The sequence below is a fragment of the Aphis gossypii genome, chromosome X (genome assembly GCF_020184175.1).
Source record: "Aphis gossypii isolate Hap1 chromosome X, ASM2018417v2, whole genome shotgun sequence".
NCBI lineage: Eukaryota > Metazoa > Arthropoda > Insecta > Hemiptera > Aphididae > Aphis > Aphis gossypii.
The window spans coordinates 32,737,394-32,754,380 of record NC_065533.1 but is presented as its reverse complement, the minus strand read 5'-3'; the positions used below and the strand labels follow the sequence as shown (position 1 = coordinate 32,754,380).

General features: G+C 32.1%; 3 protein-coding genes across 18 annotated transcripts; all 3 read left to right on the top strand.

Annotated features, from left to right (window-relative positions):
• Positions 1-521: 521 nt before the first annotated feature.
• LOC126552159 (uncharacterized) lies at positions 522-15,089 on the top strand. 16 transcript variants are annotated; one of them, XM_050206777.1, is made up of 19 exons: positions 537-601; positions 681-804; positions 11,216-11,434; positions 11,505-11,810; positions 11,894-11,950; positions 12,029-12,091; positions 12,184-12,243; positions 12,330-12,389; positions 12,474-12,533; positions 12,620-12,679; positions 12,763-12,822; positions 12,909-12,968; positions 13,053-13,112; positions 13,199-13,258; positions 13,343-13,441; positions 13,689-13,909; positions 13,969-14,131; positions 14,280-14,376; positions 14,962-15,089. In XM_050206777.1, exons 3-19 carry the CDS (start codon positions 11,221-11,223, stop codon positions 15,014-15,016), a joined length of 1,755 nt encoding a protein of 584 aa, XP_050062734.1. In that variant the 5' UTR covers positions 537-601; positions 681-804; positions 11,216-11,220; the 3' UTR covers positions 15,017-15,089. The 16 variants fall into 16 exon arrangements, with proteins under 16 accessions (XP_050062733.1, XP_050062735.1, XP_050062740.1 ...); XM_050206776.1 differs by having other exon boundaries at positions 522-804; positions 11,219-11,434; XM_050206778.1 differs by having other exon boundaries at positions 522-808.
• Positions 1,464-6,425, top strand: LOC126552485 (uncharacterized). The gene is made up of 2 exons (XM_050207185.1): positions 1,464-4,025; positions 4,104-6,425. Exons 1-2 carry the CDS (start codon positions 1,464-1,466, stop codon positions 6,423-6,425), a joined length of 4,884 nt encoding a protein of 1,627 aa, XP_050063142.1.
• On the top strand, positions 8,890-10,095 carry LOC126552484 (uncharacterized). The gene is made up of 2 exons (XM_050207184.1): positions 8,890-9,826; positions 9,893-10,095. Exons 1-2 carry the CDS (start codon positions 8,890-8,892, stop codon positions 10,093-10,095), a joined length of 1,140 nt encoding a protein of 379 aa, XP_050063141.1.
• Positions 15,090-16,987: the final 1,898 nt, after the last annotated feature.

The window sequence follows — 16,987 nt, the reverse complement described above, 5'->3', positions numbered from 1 at the left end:
TATAAACAAAACGATATTGTAGTCTAGTAACCGTGTTTAAGACCGTATGCAGCTGTAGAATTGCTAGATACGCGCAAAACGATGACAATATAATTACATCTAGTGACACAGAGCAAACGTGTTCGCTCATGTGAACACAATTGTTCACCGCTATATTGATGACTGTGATATTATTTCAAAATGTTTTCACAAAATAGTAGGACCAGTTTAATATTGAACATCGCTTACTATTACTCACACGTGGGCTGCTACAAATCTTACGAAATTCATATTTTAAAGTGGCGCTTGCACAATTTCTTTAAAATGGTCAATGAAAATGCCTAAGTTTTGAACATCGTTTAACCGATTATTAAATAACAAATTAAACAGAGTTAAAATAATATTATAGAATTGGCATTTTTAACGGGCAACGAAGTGCACGGGGTCAGCTAGTAATAGTAATATAGAGTTATGTTAACAACACATGATTTGAATATTATAATATATATAGGTATCATCTATGGTAACCGACATTCGTTGCTATTCGTTGGAAATGTTTAATAATCGTAATGATTTCAATGAACGAAAAAAAAGTCACAGTAAATAGAGAAGTTGTTAAACAGTATTTATTAATTCACATAGTTCATCCATCCAAATTCTGTTTATAAAATATTTCATTACTTCTATTTTCCTATTTGAAGAGTCATAAAGACGGATAAAGAAAGTTGTTCATTGGGCACTTTAGCAGTGGTGTTCTAGTGTTTTACACGTCTATACTCTACATAAACCACAACTAGATGTTTCAGAGGATGAATTAATGTCTACGTAAGTATGTTTTTCTATTCTTTAGAAGCTTGAGTTTACTTATTAGATTTTGTTGGATACAGCTCTGGAATGATCGACGATATTCTCGATCATTCGATAAACGCGCCTGGGCCACTGCGACAAACTCGAATATTCTAGACGCGACACCCCCTCCCCCGCTGCTGATCTATCCACGACGGTCCCTATATATATGAGCCGCCGCGACCGTTTGACTCGCTAGTCACCGTATTCTTTTGCGTTGGTAATTTCCACGTAATTATTGGTGTTTTTTGTCGGCTGTTGCAGTGGCGCAGTACGCGGTAAGAGCTTTGTTCTTTTGTTGTTTCTTATATATATATTGGTACAATTTTTTATAACTTTGTTTAATATATTTTGTTTTATTGTTTCTTTTATATATATTGGTATAATTTGTTGTAATAATTGTATTGTAATTTCATACAATTATATCTTGATGTATTAATTGATAATTTATATTGACTTTGTTATATTATATTTTAATACATCTCATTGTCTATACACATTATATATATCTTAATTATACATACAGTCCACTTGTCGTTAGACATATTCATTTTAAAGCGTGGTTACCCCGAACAACGATTTGCTAGGGACCTCGCTTACATTTTTTGGTCCTTCGAGCCGGATATTTTGTTATCAATATGGCACCTTCAAAATCTTCGAAACAAGAATTAACGCGAGCACGCGTCGCAAGGGACGCGGCGTTAAATTCAATACGGAAAATACATGCACTGGCTATGGAAGCGGACACGGATGAGCATAAACGACCAATATTTTTCGCACGTCACGGGACATTAGAACGTGTGGTTAAGTCGTTTGAAGCGGAGCAAGGAAATGTTCTTTCTTCACTGGTTGAATTAAACAGGTCTGACGAATTTACAAGTTCAGATTTAGAAATTACCGAGGATATGGAAAAAATGTGTGGAGAAATTCAAGTGGTGTTTTCGAAATTACGTGGATATCCTTCAATTACACAACAAGGTGCAATCGTAGAACGCGAAAATACGTATAATTCTCGTGCATCGCTGTCGTTGCCGAAGATTGAGCTTCCAAAATTCGACGGTAGTCTTATCAATTGGTGCGCGTTTCGCGATATGTTCACGTCACTAGTGCATGAAAATTGGTCAATAACGGATATAGAGCGCTTTCATTATTTGGTGTCTTGCTTATCAGGATCGGCCTTGAACATTGTCAAATCAGTTCCACTAACCTCAGATAATTATGTAATCGCCTGGTGTGCGCTTCGGGATCGTTATGATAACAAGCGGCTTCTTGCTACAGCACATTGTGATAAATTATTTTCATTTGAACGTTTACAACGGGAATCGGTATCCTCGTTATCATCTTTTGTTAATACTTTTCGTGAGAATGTGGCTGCGCTAAAGGCACTTGGTGTTGTTGATTTGTCTGGATTCTTGCTATTCTACATCGGAGCCCGCGTCATTGATCCTGATACTCGTCGATTATTTGAAGCAAGTGTACCTCAAGAAAGCATACCAAAGCTGGATGAATTGTTGGATTTTGCCGCGAATCGGTGTAAGATTTTAGAAAACGTCGGCGCTAACATGGGTACACTGTCAGTGGGCAACAGTAGTTCTAGAAAGGGCAAGGGCGACCAGACGTCCGTGAAGACTTCATTATCGACTACTGCCACTGCCAAGAACAAATGTGCGTTTTGCGATCGTGATCACCCGTTATTTCGATGTTTAATGTTCAAGAGGAAATCGGTCGCCGAACGGCGGGAGTTTGTCATTAAGAAAGAATTATGTTTTGTTTGTCTACGTCCGGATCATGAAGCAAACTCCTGTAAGTCGGCGTACTTGTGCAAAACTTGTGAAGAACGACACAGTGTATTACTCCATTTAGATTCAAAACATAAGGGTTCAGGGAAAACATCAACACCTAATGCAATGGCAATTTCAAAACCAATTGAAAGCACCACGGATCAGAACTGTACAGCTACTAACTTTTCAGGCGCTGTGAAATCGGATGTTAGTGTTGTACTGGCTACGGCGATAGTCAGAATACGAGACCAATCTGGTGAGCTGGTGCCAGTGCGAGCTTTATTAGATACTGGATCACAAATTTCGGCCATTACCAATCAGTGTGCGATCCAACTTGGTTTACCACGTCATAAGAGACGAGTAGAGGTTAGTGGTCTGGCACAGCAGCCCGTACGAACTGTTAAGGGTTCAACCAATTGTAGCTTTATTCCTTTGTTGTATGATGCACCGCAAATATCGGCCACCAACATTGTAATATTACCAAAAATCACCGCTCTTATGCCGAATCAAAAATTACCCATTTCAATTCGTGAGCGATACGGGCATCTTCCACTCGCTGACCCCGATTTTGATGTACCAGGTTCAGTAGACATGCTGATTGGAGGGGATTTATATCCATTCATCTTGCAATCGCGATCAGACATTGTCCATAGTCCCGGTCTGCCGTCAGCATTGAACACACAGTTTGGATGGGTAATAGTCGGAGCCATAGAAGGGTCAAGAGAATACTCTACGGCTTCATCGTTGGTGGTTCATGCGGCATCAGATAATCAAAATATAGGTGAGCTTTTACAGCGATTTTGGGAAGTTGAAGAACTTGATATAAACCATAGCCCAAGCACAGAAGATGAAGCATGTGAAAGACATTTTCAAGAAACAGTATCGCGGGATTGTAATGGAAGATTCCATGTTGCTTTGCCTTTCAAATCCATAATTTCTAGTTCAATGGATAAGGGAAATACAAAGCATGACGCTCATTCATTAGGCCTAGGATCGTCCCGGGCATTAGCTCTGAATCGCTTATATAATCTTGAACGTCGCCTAAGTAAGGACGAAGAGCTATATAACGCCTATCGTGATTTTATGGATGAATATATTGCACTAGGCCATATGAAGTTGGCTGGAACGCACCGGAGAATATTCATACCATATCACGCAGTTGTAAAACGGAAGGAGAATGATATAAAAATTCGAGTTGTTTTTGATGCCTCCGCCCCTTCTTCGTCGGGACGTTCTCTAAACGACTGCTTAGCAACTGGGTCTAAATTGCAAACCGATATCGGTGACATCTTGTTGCGTTGTCGATTCTATAAGTACATATTCATAGCGGACATAGTTAAGATGTATCGACAAATATTCGTTCGAAAAGAAGACCGTGTTTACCAACACATTCTTTGGAGACGTTCACCACACGAGCAAGTACAGGAATATGAGTTGTGCACTGTTACCTATGGTATAAATTCAGCACCGTTTTTAGCAATTCGCTGTCTTCTCCAGTTGGAACAAGATAATGGTCCAGAATTTCCATTGGCAAGGCAATTTCTGCGGTCATATACCTATGTGGATGACATTATTGCAGGGGCCGATACAAGGGAAGGCATATTGAAGGTTCAATGTCAAGTCGTTGGGTTGTTACAGAAAGGATGTTTTCAGCTCAGTAAATGGGCCAGTAATTGCCCCGAAGTATTGGAAGGCATTGCGAAGGAAGACTGCGCCAGTAACCCATACTATGAACCTCATTCTGGACTGGCTATAAAAATATTGGGACTTTACTGGGACCCGTATGGAGATACATTCGGATACAGGTCAAATATTACAGAGATGCAACCTACAAAGCGATCAGTACTATCAGTCCTCGCTCGATTATATGATCCCATTGGAACATTAGGCCCAATGGTTTTCTGGGCTAAGTGCCTAATGCAAGAGCTATGGCACCAAGGACTGAACTGGGACACTCCAATTTCCAATGAGATCTCTTCCAAGTGGAATATGTTCATAGAAGAACTTACATCGTTGGCGCACTTGAAGTTACTTCGTCATATTAGCATTGGAAAATGCATAAGGGCTCAGCTAGTGGGGTTTGCAGATGCGTCACAAAGGGGTTATGCTGCGACGGTATTTCTACGAGTAACGGACAATCAAGGTCTTATTAAAGTGCATTTCATTGCTTGCAAGTCAAAGGTTGCTCCGCTAAAGACATCCAAGATCGATAAGTCTTTGACCATACCCCGGTTAGAACTATGTGCCGCACTTTTGTTAGCACGTCTCCTTTCACATAAGATGTCACTGTTAAAGGAATTAGTATCTGTACAAGGCATCAAAGCATTCTCTGATTCAACGATTGTTTTGTCATGGTTAAAGGCCGAGCCCAAGGATTTTAAAATATTTGTTACAAATAGAGTAAACAAAATAAAGGAGCTACTGCCACAATGTGAGTGGAATCACGTAAAAACTACGGAAAATGCAGCGGACCCGGCATCAAGAGGGTTACTCCCAAGCCAATTAGTTGCTTCGCCGTTGCATTTGAACGGTCCGGAATTCTTACGGCAGGCTGAAGAACAATGGCCGAGTCAAACTTTAACAAGACTTCCTTCCGAGCAACTTCCAGATTACAAACAACCAGTCAAGTGTGTGTTGCATATCCTTAAATGTAAAGAATCAGAAGAGATTTTCCGTCGTTTTTCGTCATTAACGAGAATGCAGCGAACACTTGCGTATGTATGGCGCCTCATTGACCGTTGCAAACGGAGGCCTGTAAGCAGGGGCCCACTTACTCAAATTGAACTCAATCGAACACTTCTTAACATTATTAAGCTTACGCAAAATTTTTATTGGGAAGACTTACGGAAGCAGTTAGAAAATACATCGGCATCGATAACCCCCAATTCACTTGCTCAGTTGTCACCATATTTAGACAAGGAAGGATTAATACGTGTCGGCGGTCGACTTCGTTTTTCGCTTCTGACCGAGGAAGCTAAGCATCCGGTGTTGCTCCCTAAGGCTGCTCATGTTACGCAGTTAATCATAATCCATTATCATATGAGCCTTCTACATGCCGGTCCAAAATTAGTTATGGGTATGATTCAAAGGAAATATTGGATTGTGTCAGGACGTGCCGCCATTCGGAAAATTATACATACATGTGTTAGATGTGTGCGCCATAGAGCTGCTTGCCCACAACCAGTCATGGCAGACCTGCCACCAGTACGAGTACAGCCTCATAGACCATTTGCATTCGTTGGCATGGATTACGGTGGACCGTTTATTGTGAAAGAAAGCCGTCGACGAGGTGCTAAGACTAACAAGGCTTATCTTGCTCTATTTGTGTGTCTGTCAGTAAAGGCAGTCCATCTGGAAGTGGTAAGCGACTTATCCACAGAAGCGTTTCTTGCTGCCTTCGATCGCTTCACTGCTCGTCGTGGAATTCCAGTTGAAATACGTTCTGACTGTGGAACAAATTATGTAGGCGCCGCTCGGCAATTGAAATCCTTGTTCAACGAAGCAAAAACCCGAGACTCTTTAATGAGTAGGATCCCGTGTCAGTGGTATTTTAATCCACCTGCAGCCCCTCATTTTGGAGGGATCTGGGAGGCGGCAATTAAAAGTGTCAAGACACATTTGCGAAAAGTCATCGGTGATCAAATAATGACCATGGAGGAATTGACCACACTAATTATTCGGATTGAAGGAATCTTAAATTCACGTACACTCACAAGTGTCTCCAGTGATCCGAACGATTTATGTGCATTAACTCCTGGGCACTTCCTGGTAGGACAACCCCACACAGCACATGCTGTCCAGTGGTTATTTAATAGATGACCGACATATCCATATTACATCTAGTCCATAAGTTACTTCCGATAGATATCACATAGATATCCATACAAGATTACTTCTGGACTATATTTTTATGGATATGTTGGTCATCTATTAAATATCCACAATATCATAATGATTCACGCATATTATTAATTTGATAATATTATTCAAATATAATTAACCTTCTTTGTTAATTTCCCAAATACTGCAGAAAGCCACATATTTTTTTGTTATATTAATGCCTATGTCACTCTTTCTCTTTACCGGTTACCGTCAATTAAAAAAAATTCCGTATACCCTGCCAGGGTACCTATATAGTCAATATAGTGGTGAAATTCTGCAATGCACGTTTCACCTGCAGTGGCAGATCACTCTACTACTTAGACAATAATGAGTATTGACAACATCATGATAAAATAAATTATTTTTTTAGTTTATATTTTATCATGGACAACATATAATTATACTTATTTACCGCCACCGCTGCACTGCTAAACTGCTTCAGTAGTGTCAGTGTGTGCGAGTGTGCGACGGCGAGTATACTATTGTCTATGGTGCCGAGTGCCGACTGGCGGTCGGCGGATGCAGTCTGCAGTCATCGTATCATAATATCATTTATTATTTATTTCGTTCCAAAAATAGAAGACACTATTTAGCTATATTGTGCTGCGGGTAATAGCATTTTCTCCCACTATCGCTGTCAGCGTCTGTCTAGACTGTTTCGATTTTCCTTATCGCACAATAATTATGGAATACTACGTATTTGTCATATTTTGAAAATAATGTTTTCGGATTTTTCAGTTAATATAACTTTTAGTTTTTACATAGTACAAAAGAGCAATAGAGCTATAATCAGTCATTTGGCATTCGAAAAATATACACGCGTGTAGGCATTTTACTATATTTTTTCGTTTTGTACAATTGGTTTTATATCCGGTTTTATATTAATTATTGTAACCAATAAATTGGCGAAGCGCTGTGTATACCTATGCAATATTTATACACTAGGTAAGTTTTAAGGATTTTTAACTTTGTATTATAACTTTAATATTATATAATAATTATAGTTAAATAATAACTACGCCGATCACGGTCAGCGTTGTTATAAGAGTCCTTATAATAGTTTTATGTAGGTAGTATTTTAATTATTATTATTTACCTAGGTACGTTCTATAGTTTTAATATTTCTATTTAAGTATTTAACATACCTACCTACCTACGCCTAGCTGTATATAGTATATATTTATTGTTTTAATTTATATTTTTGTACCTATACCTATAATATTAATTTGAGCATGCCTCGATAGACTGCGTTTTAAATAATTTATAAATTATAATTTACCTATATTAAAAATATATGTTGCCGTATACAACATACATAATTCTATGTACATTGTACATTGATGTATCATAGGTAGGTTCTCAAAATTTGGTTCTATATAGAACCTTATAATATTAATAGTATGGGATTATAGGTATGAATTGTGATTAAATGTTAATATTATATACTATCAAAACCACAGGTAGACTATTACAAACATTATCATAATTAAATTAAGCGTCAAAGATTTTTTTTTTGCTTTATTGAATGTTACACTGCCACATTTTAAATAGATATCTATAGCATAAAATTTTTTAATATCTACTCTATTTTAAATTACAGATAACAATGTTAAATACAAATTTTAAACAGAGTTTTAAATAACTAAAATAGGTACCTAACACATAAATCATATTCTTAAATAAAATATAAATTCTTGATTCTTCTCAAAAATAAAATAAATGTAAAGAATAAGAAGCAGTCTTATTCCAAGAGTGCATTTAATAATAAACTTTTATTAAAAATTATAAAATTAATAATTTTCTGTATAGAATTTCAACATAATGTATATAAATACAATAACATATTTAACATTTAATATACCTACCTATATATATTATAATAACTAATATGATTTATATTTCTGAACTCTGCAAATAAAATATTAATCTAAAGTAAATTTATGATGAATAAAAGTGTAAAAAGTAATTTATTGTTTTGAAAACTATTATAATATAATAAATGTTTAATCCATCCAATATAAAATCAATTGTTATTATAATAACACTATATATATAATAAAATGTATTAATATAAATATATTTATGTGATACAATTTATTTGTAAGTAGATTATACTTTATATAAAAGTGTTGTATATTAAATTATTAACCTAAGGTATTTATTGTAGATACTTGTATAATAATATTATAGATAATTTCAAATCGTAAAATAATTTTTATAGATAAGTATAATTGAGAATTATATGATACTAATTTATTGTTAATAATATATTTATCAAGGATATACCTACTTTAAACAAAAATATGTTCTGTAAAACTAGACCCACCTCAGTCATAATTTATAGTTAGGTTAGGTAGGTTACCCAGGTATACCTATATAATTTTTTCAGATAGTACAAAAAATGTCAAAACGGAAAACTAAAGATATTAATTGTATAAGTCAAAGGACATTTAGGCGTAGGATAGCTAATGACTTTAATGCTGCTTTACAAGATGATGATAATAGTTTGAATGAAGATCTGGCTACACATTTGCCGAATAATAGTAGTGAACCTATAGTCCCTGATAGTCATCAAGATCATTTTATTGATAAATTTGTTACCAAGGGCAGTAATACTACTATTAGTACCAGCTTTGCTGAATACGTTGACGATAATAGTACTTTGGATGAAATTCATAATTTAATATCTGATAATTCACAAAATTCCACATTCACAGATTCATCTTTTCCAGAATATGATAACAATGATGTACACATAGATTACTCTCACTGTGAATCTGAATCATTTGACGAGAAACTGAAAACTTGGGCAGTAAAATATAAAATAAAATTAAATGCTTTAGATGGATTACTAGTGATTCTTAGAGATGAAGAATGTGATAAATTCCTTCCTAAAGACTCAAGAACATTATTAAAAACTCCCAGAACTTCTCTAATTAAAAGTGTAGAACCTGGGCATTATTGTCATTTTGGTTTACGAGTTGGCTTAAGAGAAGCAATTCAAAAGGATATTATGACATTTTCTTTGTGCCATAATTCAAATGTTGGACTCAAAATATCAACTGATGGCTTGCCATTATCTGATAGCAGTAACAGTCAATTATGGCCAATTTTGGGCTGTTTAACTGGGAGCTCATACATATTTGTAATAGGTGTTTATCATGGTCTTACTAAACCAAACGATTCAAATATTTTTTTTCAAGATTTTGTGAATGAAATGATAGATATTGTTAACAATGGATTTTTATTTAATGATGTATTGTATAAAGTTTATATCCATAGCATTATTTGTGATGCTCCGGCAAAATCTTTTCTTCTCAAAATAAAGGGCCACACAGGTTATTTTAGTTGCACCAAATGTACTCAAGAGGGTGAATTTCTAAATGGTCGTATATGTTTTCCAGAAACTAAAAATAATATTTTAAGAACTGATGAGGCATTCATACGATATGAGTATGATGAATTTCATCAAGGACAATCAATTTTACTGAATATTCCAAATTTTAAACAACCTATTACTAGAGTATGTTTGGATTATATGCATTTAATATGCATCGGTGTTCTTAAGAAGATAATTAAATTGTGGCTAGAAGGTAAATCAAATTGAAAATTTGTACGTTTACCTCATGCTAAAATATTGTCGTTGTCTTCAAAATTATTATCTATAAAATATTATATTACTAAAGACTTTGCTCGAAAACCTCAAAGTATTGAATTTATTGGGAAATGGAAAGCCACAGAATTAAGACAGTTTCTATTATACCTATACCTGTCCAGTTATTTTAAAAGATATTTTACATCCACAAGTTATAGATCATATTATGACTCTTCATGTCGCTATGCGAATTCTGTGTAGTAAGAATCTTTTGCAAAAATATTCTGATTATGCCCAAGAACTGTTGCAACATTTTATTGATACATTTATAATTTTATATGGAAAACAATTTGTTTCTCATAATGTTCATGGATTGCTACATATTGTAAATGACGCCAAATTATTAGGAACTTTGGATGAATTTAGCGCTTTTCCTTTTGAAAATAAACTTAGGTTACTCAAACGACAGTTGCGGAAATCTGATAGACCTATTCAACAACTCCATAGGAGGTACATTGAGGAATCTAATAATATGACCTATGCTGTTGGTCCCTCATTATTAAATAAGTATACAAAGAAACATTCAGAAGGTCCGGTTATTGATACATCTGATGTCGATAGGCAATATAAAAAAGCTAAAATTAACAATATCTGTGTACATATTTCAAGTCCTGATAATTATTACATGTTAAACAATAAAAGTATCATAGTTATCAGCAATATTGTATTTGATAAAGTTCTTAAATGCATGACAGTCTTAGGGAAAAAATATTTTAAGTATACAGATATTTATAAAACTCCATGTAATTCTTCGATAATTGATTGTTGGGTAGTTGAAGATTTAGAATCTAACCTCCAAAGTTGGCCAATATTGGAAATAAAATACAAGTGTCTGGCTTTACCTATTTCTGATGGTAGTGATAAGTTAGCTATGTTTCCAATTTTACATGGTGATAGTTCACAGATGTAATTCTCGGATACTTGCATCTTATTATATTATATTATTGTAAATACTGTTCTAAATTTAAATATATGTATATAAACATATCATAAAACATACTGTATATTAAAAAAAATAAAAATTGTAAATACTTTTATATTATTATCATATCTTATTTTCTACACCTAACAGCAGCAATGTCTGATGAAAACAAAATATGGAGTGTAGTTGAATTTGGCGATGGTAGCATCCATATAATCCCAAAAAATTGGTTTTTGGACAAATCCAAATGTTACTGGCTTAGTCAAGGAACATTTAAAACAATCAACGCTTACATAAAAGCAGTTAAAAAAATGGGTTGCCCTGATGAAAACTGGCCTATATTTGAAGCTCAAATACTAGCAGAATCTGGTAATAACTGAAATTATTTTTAATTTAAACTAATAATTTTTACATTTATTTAACTTCAAATAATCTACAGATGATTTTGATGTTGCATTCAATAAACTCAAAAAGGCAGAAACTTATTCTGATTTAGCAACAGATGCCGAACAAGATAAGCTTAGCAGAAATTTAAGGCACAAAAAAAGAAAAATAAGTTCTTCATCATCGAGTGATGAAGATAAGTCGACTAAAATTACATTAGTTAAAGTACCTGCAGTACCGAAACCACCTTCAGGTGGTAAAAATACATCAGATATTGATAAAAAAAAATTAGCTTCTGGTACTGTTCAGTTTTACCAAAAAAATAAGTCATCAAACAAACCAGTTTCATACGACTATAAAGGTAAATATTTCTTTGGAACTTTTCTGTAAAAACACTAGTATTTTATACTAATTTTAATATTTTATTTAAATTCAATATTTTAGAACATGTTCAAAGTCCAATCTATGGCGAAGCTTTCAGTAGTCATCAAACTAATTCAAGTAAGGATAGAACATTAATTATAATTTAATAACAATATATGAATAAAATCTTGATCTAATAATATTTTAACATTTTAGAAAATGTCCGTCGAAGTTTAAGCTACAATAGTGAACCTTCAAGTGATTGTCAAACTGATTCAAGTAAAGATCTCATAATATAATATTATATAATTTACTTCAATTAATATAAAAATTAAATCATGATAACATTCATATTATACATTATATTTTAGAAAATTTGTTTACAAATTTAAATTACGAAGAACCTTCCAATGGTCGTCAAATTAACTCAAGTAAAGATCTAATATTTATAGTTCAATAATATAAGAATAACATCTAGTTCAGATAATATATAATATATTTTTATTTAATATTTTAGAACGTTTTCATCAAAGTCCAAGTTATGATGAATTTTCCCGTGATCATCCAACTAACTCAAGTAAATATAAAATTGATTGTACTTTATTTAATAAATTAAAAAATTAAATTTTGAAAACATTTATATATATACATTATATTTTAGAAAATTTGTTTACAAGTTTAAATTACGAAGAACCTTCCAATGGTCGTCAAATTAACTCAAGTAAAGATCTAATATTTATAGTTCAATAATATAAGAATAACATCTAGTTCAGATAATATATAATATATTTTTATTTAATATTTTAGAACGTTTTCATCAAAGTCCAAGTTATGATGAATTTTCCCGTGATCATCCAACTAACTCAAGTAAATATAAAATTGATTGTACTTTATTTAATAAATTAAAAAATTAATTTTGAAAACATTTATATATATACATTATATTTTAGAAAATTTGTTTACAAGTTTAAATTACGAAGAACCTTCCAATGGTCGTCAAATTAACTCAAGTAAAGATCTAATATTTATAGTTCAATAATATAAGAATAACATCTAGTTCAGATAATATATAATATATTTTTATTTAATATTTTAGAACGTTTTCATCAAAGTCCAAGTTATGATGAATTTTCCCGTGATCATCCAACTAACTCAAGTAAATATAAAATTGATTGTACTTTATTTAATAAATTAAAAAATTAAATTTTGAAAACATTTATATATATACATTATATTTTAGAAAATTTGTTTACAAGTTTAAATTACGAAGAACCTTCCAATGGTCGTCAAATTAACTCAAGTAAAGATCTAATATTTATAGTTCAATAATATAAGAATAACATCTAGTTCAGATAATATATAATATATTTTTATTTAATATTTTAGAACGTTTTCATCAAAGTCCAAGTTATGATGAATTTTCCCGTGATCATCCAACTAACTCAAGTAAATATAAAATTGATTGTACTTTATTTAATAAATTTAAAAATTAAATTTTGAAAACATTTATATATATATATTATATTTTAGAAAATTCATGTCAAAGTTCAAGCTATGATAACAACCTAACAGATAATAAATCTCTATTTCCAAAAGGAAAAAATTGTGAACGATGCCTTTCTAATAATGGTACAATTTAGTTTACTATTTTTTAATCTGCATATTCTCATACTTAAGTTTAATAGTAATGAAATAATTATTATTATTATCTTCTAACAATCTATCTACATGCATGAACTGTATTCACATGTTCACATAACATTGCAAATAATTGTTCATAAAACTAAATTAATTATTAATAATAGTCTATTATTAAATTATAATATATGAATTACTATATTTCAAGTACACATTTTGCATTTGTTACTTGTTTTAGATTTTCAAGACCGTGTACTAAGACAACTTTCACATATAAAACTTCATTTATTTAAATTAGATGAAAAACTTTCTGCATTGAATTATCCTTCACTACAAAACACAAACATTATTGATTTTTATGATACCAATATTTTAGACAATTTCCCTCTTCAATGTGAGCAAGATTTACAAAATGTTGAAATAAAACTAACAAATGATGACATTTATAAGTCGAACATGGTACGATTTGAGTTTTTAAAACTGATAAACTAGGTTATAATTATAATAATTATTTATAGTTAACAGCTCTATCCAAGATGGGTGGTTCAAAGACAGATGAAGCTACAAGGTATATTTTAAAAAAAATATACGCTGATAAATTAGCTATGTGTTACAGTTGGATGGGAGGAAAAAAAGGAAAAAAAGTCTTGTCTACTATGATACTTCCTAAAATAATAATAGGTAATATAATATATTAGTATAAATTGTGATTATATGATTTATTTCTTTAAGATAATAATTAACAACATAATCATTTATAATAATAGTATACTGGAAATTTCGGTCATTCATTTTAGTGCATTTTAATTAATAAAATTGTATTTTTTAGAAGTGGTACAGAAAAGAATCTATAACTGTACTGAAATAGATATTGTGGATTCAATCAAAAATTGGTTACGAAATGCGTGTCAAAGAAACTTAAACAGGTATGAATGAAAAAATATGTTAAACTAAAAAATATTTCACTACTGTTTTAATCTGAAAATGTATAATCTGTATTTGTTTGTTTTATGTAGAAATACTGTTTCCAAAAAAAAAAAAAAAATGTTTTAATATAATTTATTCATAAATTCAAAACTAGTATTTTTATGGCAGTTATTTTCACAATAATTATGTGAAATAGATGGGAGAAATCAAAATAATATATATTTATTAGGAATTTTTCAATGTCTTTATAATTTACATTTTTAATTATAATAGCTCAGCTTACAATTTATTAGTATATTATTGATAAAAAAGATTTAGGTGTGATAGTCATATCATAAATAAAAACACCACATATTATTAAACATTAAAATAAGTAGTAATAATAGTTTTACATTTTTTTTTTGTCACTTACATTTTTTTTACTTAGTTGTTCTTTTTGATCTATCTTATTTTTTTATTTAATTTTTCAATCCAGATTTTTGGTAATACCATTAAATGATTTCTTTATGTCTGACTCACTTTTTCTCTTGCTATTATAATTTCATAAACTATTATTATATTTTTAATTTTTTTTTTTTTTTTAGCTTAAAGGCAGCTGAAAAAAGAAGCCTCGACTTACATAAGGAAGATGACAATTAAATATAGAATTCAAAATAAAAAAAAATTGTGTACTTATAAACAAAATAAAATAAATATTAATATATAAAAGAAATTTGTTTTACTTTTGATAACTATCTTTACATTCTTGTTTTAAGGTACCTATTAAATTATTTGTCTGGATCAACCAAAGTAAATCTAGTATAACCAATATTGGGTTATATATACAGTAAAACTTCCTTTAACCGAAACCTCCAAATAACAGACAAAATGTCAGTGATCTAGGGTGTCTGGTATTTATTATAGAAGTATAATATAGAATTCACTGTATATATTTGTGAGAGTATTTAATACATGGATAACTGATGGATATTGTTCAAGGTACAATGCAATATATAATAGATATCTAATGTATAGATTTTTTGCTCTGTATAGATATCTAAAAGTGTATTATGGTGGATATTGTATAATATTTTTAATGGATATCCATAGTATTGGAAAAAAACGGCCATTTGGATATCTAGAATATGTCTAATAGATATCCATGAATATCCAGTAGATATTATGGATATCCAGATATTATATTTAATGTATATCCATTAAATATACATGTGCTATGGTACCACTCATGGCAATTCCAGAACTTGATTTAACGGACGTTAAAATCAACCGTCTAACTAGATGGCAGCTGATCAAACAAGCGCAACAATGTTTTTGGAAACGATGGACCAATGAGTATCTTCAGACATTGCAAGGCCGTCAAAAGTGGTTAAGGCAAGATGCTAACTTGAACGTTGGCGATTTGGTCGTTGTAAAGTCTCCGGGACGGCCCCTCATGTCATGACAATTAGGAAGGGTGATTGAAGTTCATCCAGGTACAGATGGAGTTGTACGCGTTGTGACGTTGAAGACAGCCGAAGGAACTTTGAAGCGTCCAGTGGTACAAGTGGTGAAGCTGCCTGTGTCCTGATCAGAAGGTTTTTCTATCAACCAGTTTTTTTTTTGTATTTTTTATCATTTTTTTTCTATTTAATGTAAAATGGTACAAGATGTACAATTCATTATTCAATATTTGTTTATTTTGTAATTTTGAAAGCATCATTTCAAAGGCGGGAGGATGTTGGATACAGCTCTGGAATGATCGACGATATTCTCGATCATTCGATAAACGCGCCTGGGCCACTGCGACAAACTCGAATATTCTAGACGCGACACCCCCTCCCCCGCTGCTGATCTATCCACGACGGTCCCTATATAATTGGGCCGCCGCGACCGTTTGACTCGCTAGTCACCGTATTCTTTTGCGTTGGTAATTTCCACGTAATTATTGGTGTTTTTTGTCGGCTGTTGCAGTGGCGCAGTACGCGGTAAGAGCTTTGTTCTTTTGTTGTTTCTTATATATATATTGGTACAATTTTTTATAACTTTGTTTAATATATTTTGTTTTATTGTTTCTTTTATATATATATTGGTATAATTTGTTGTAATAATTGTATTGTAATTTCATACAATTATATCTTGATGTATTAATTGATAATTTATATTGACTTTGTTATATTATATTTTAATACATCTCATTGTCTATACACATTATATATATCTTAATTATACATACAGTCCACTTGTCGTTAGACATATTCATTTTAAAGCGTGGTTACCCCGAACAACGATTTGCTAGGGACCTCGCTTACAGATTTCAAATACATTTTTATAGATGTAAACGTATGTTTTATTAGTTTATTAACAAGCGTCAAGCATAGAAATGAAAATCAGAACAACCCAAGCTTCGTCTTTCGCCGCAGTCAGGTCGTAGAATAATTGTATATTTACCCAAATAATGACATACATTTTTAAACAACTTAATAGAATATTAGGTAATCAGTCTGTATAGTACACTTATTTCCGTCGTAATAGCACATCCAAACTCACCCATAACAGTACTCTATTATATCAGGAGGTACATTTAAAACCTAAAATCTGTTAAGAGTAGATTTTTTTAGATAAATCTTTGGT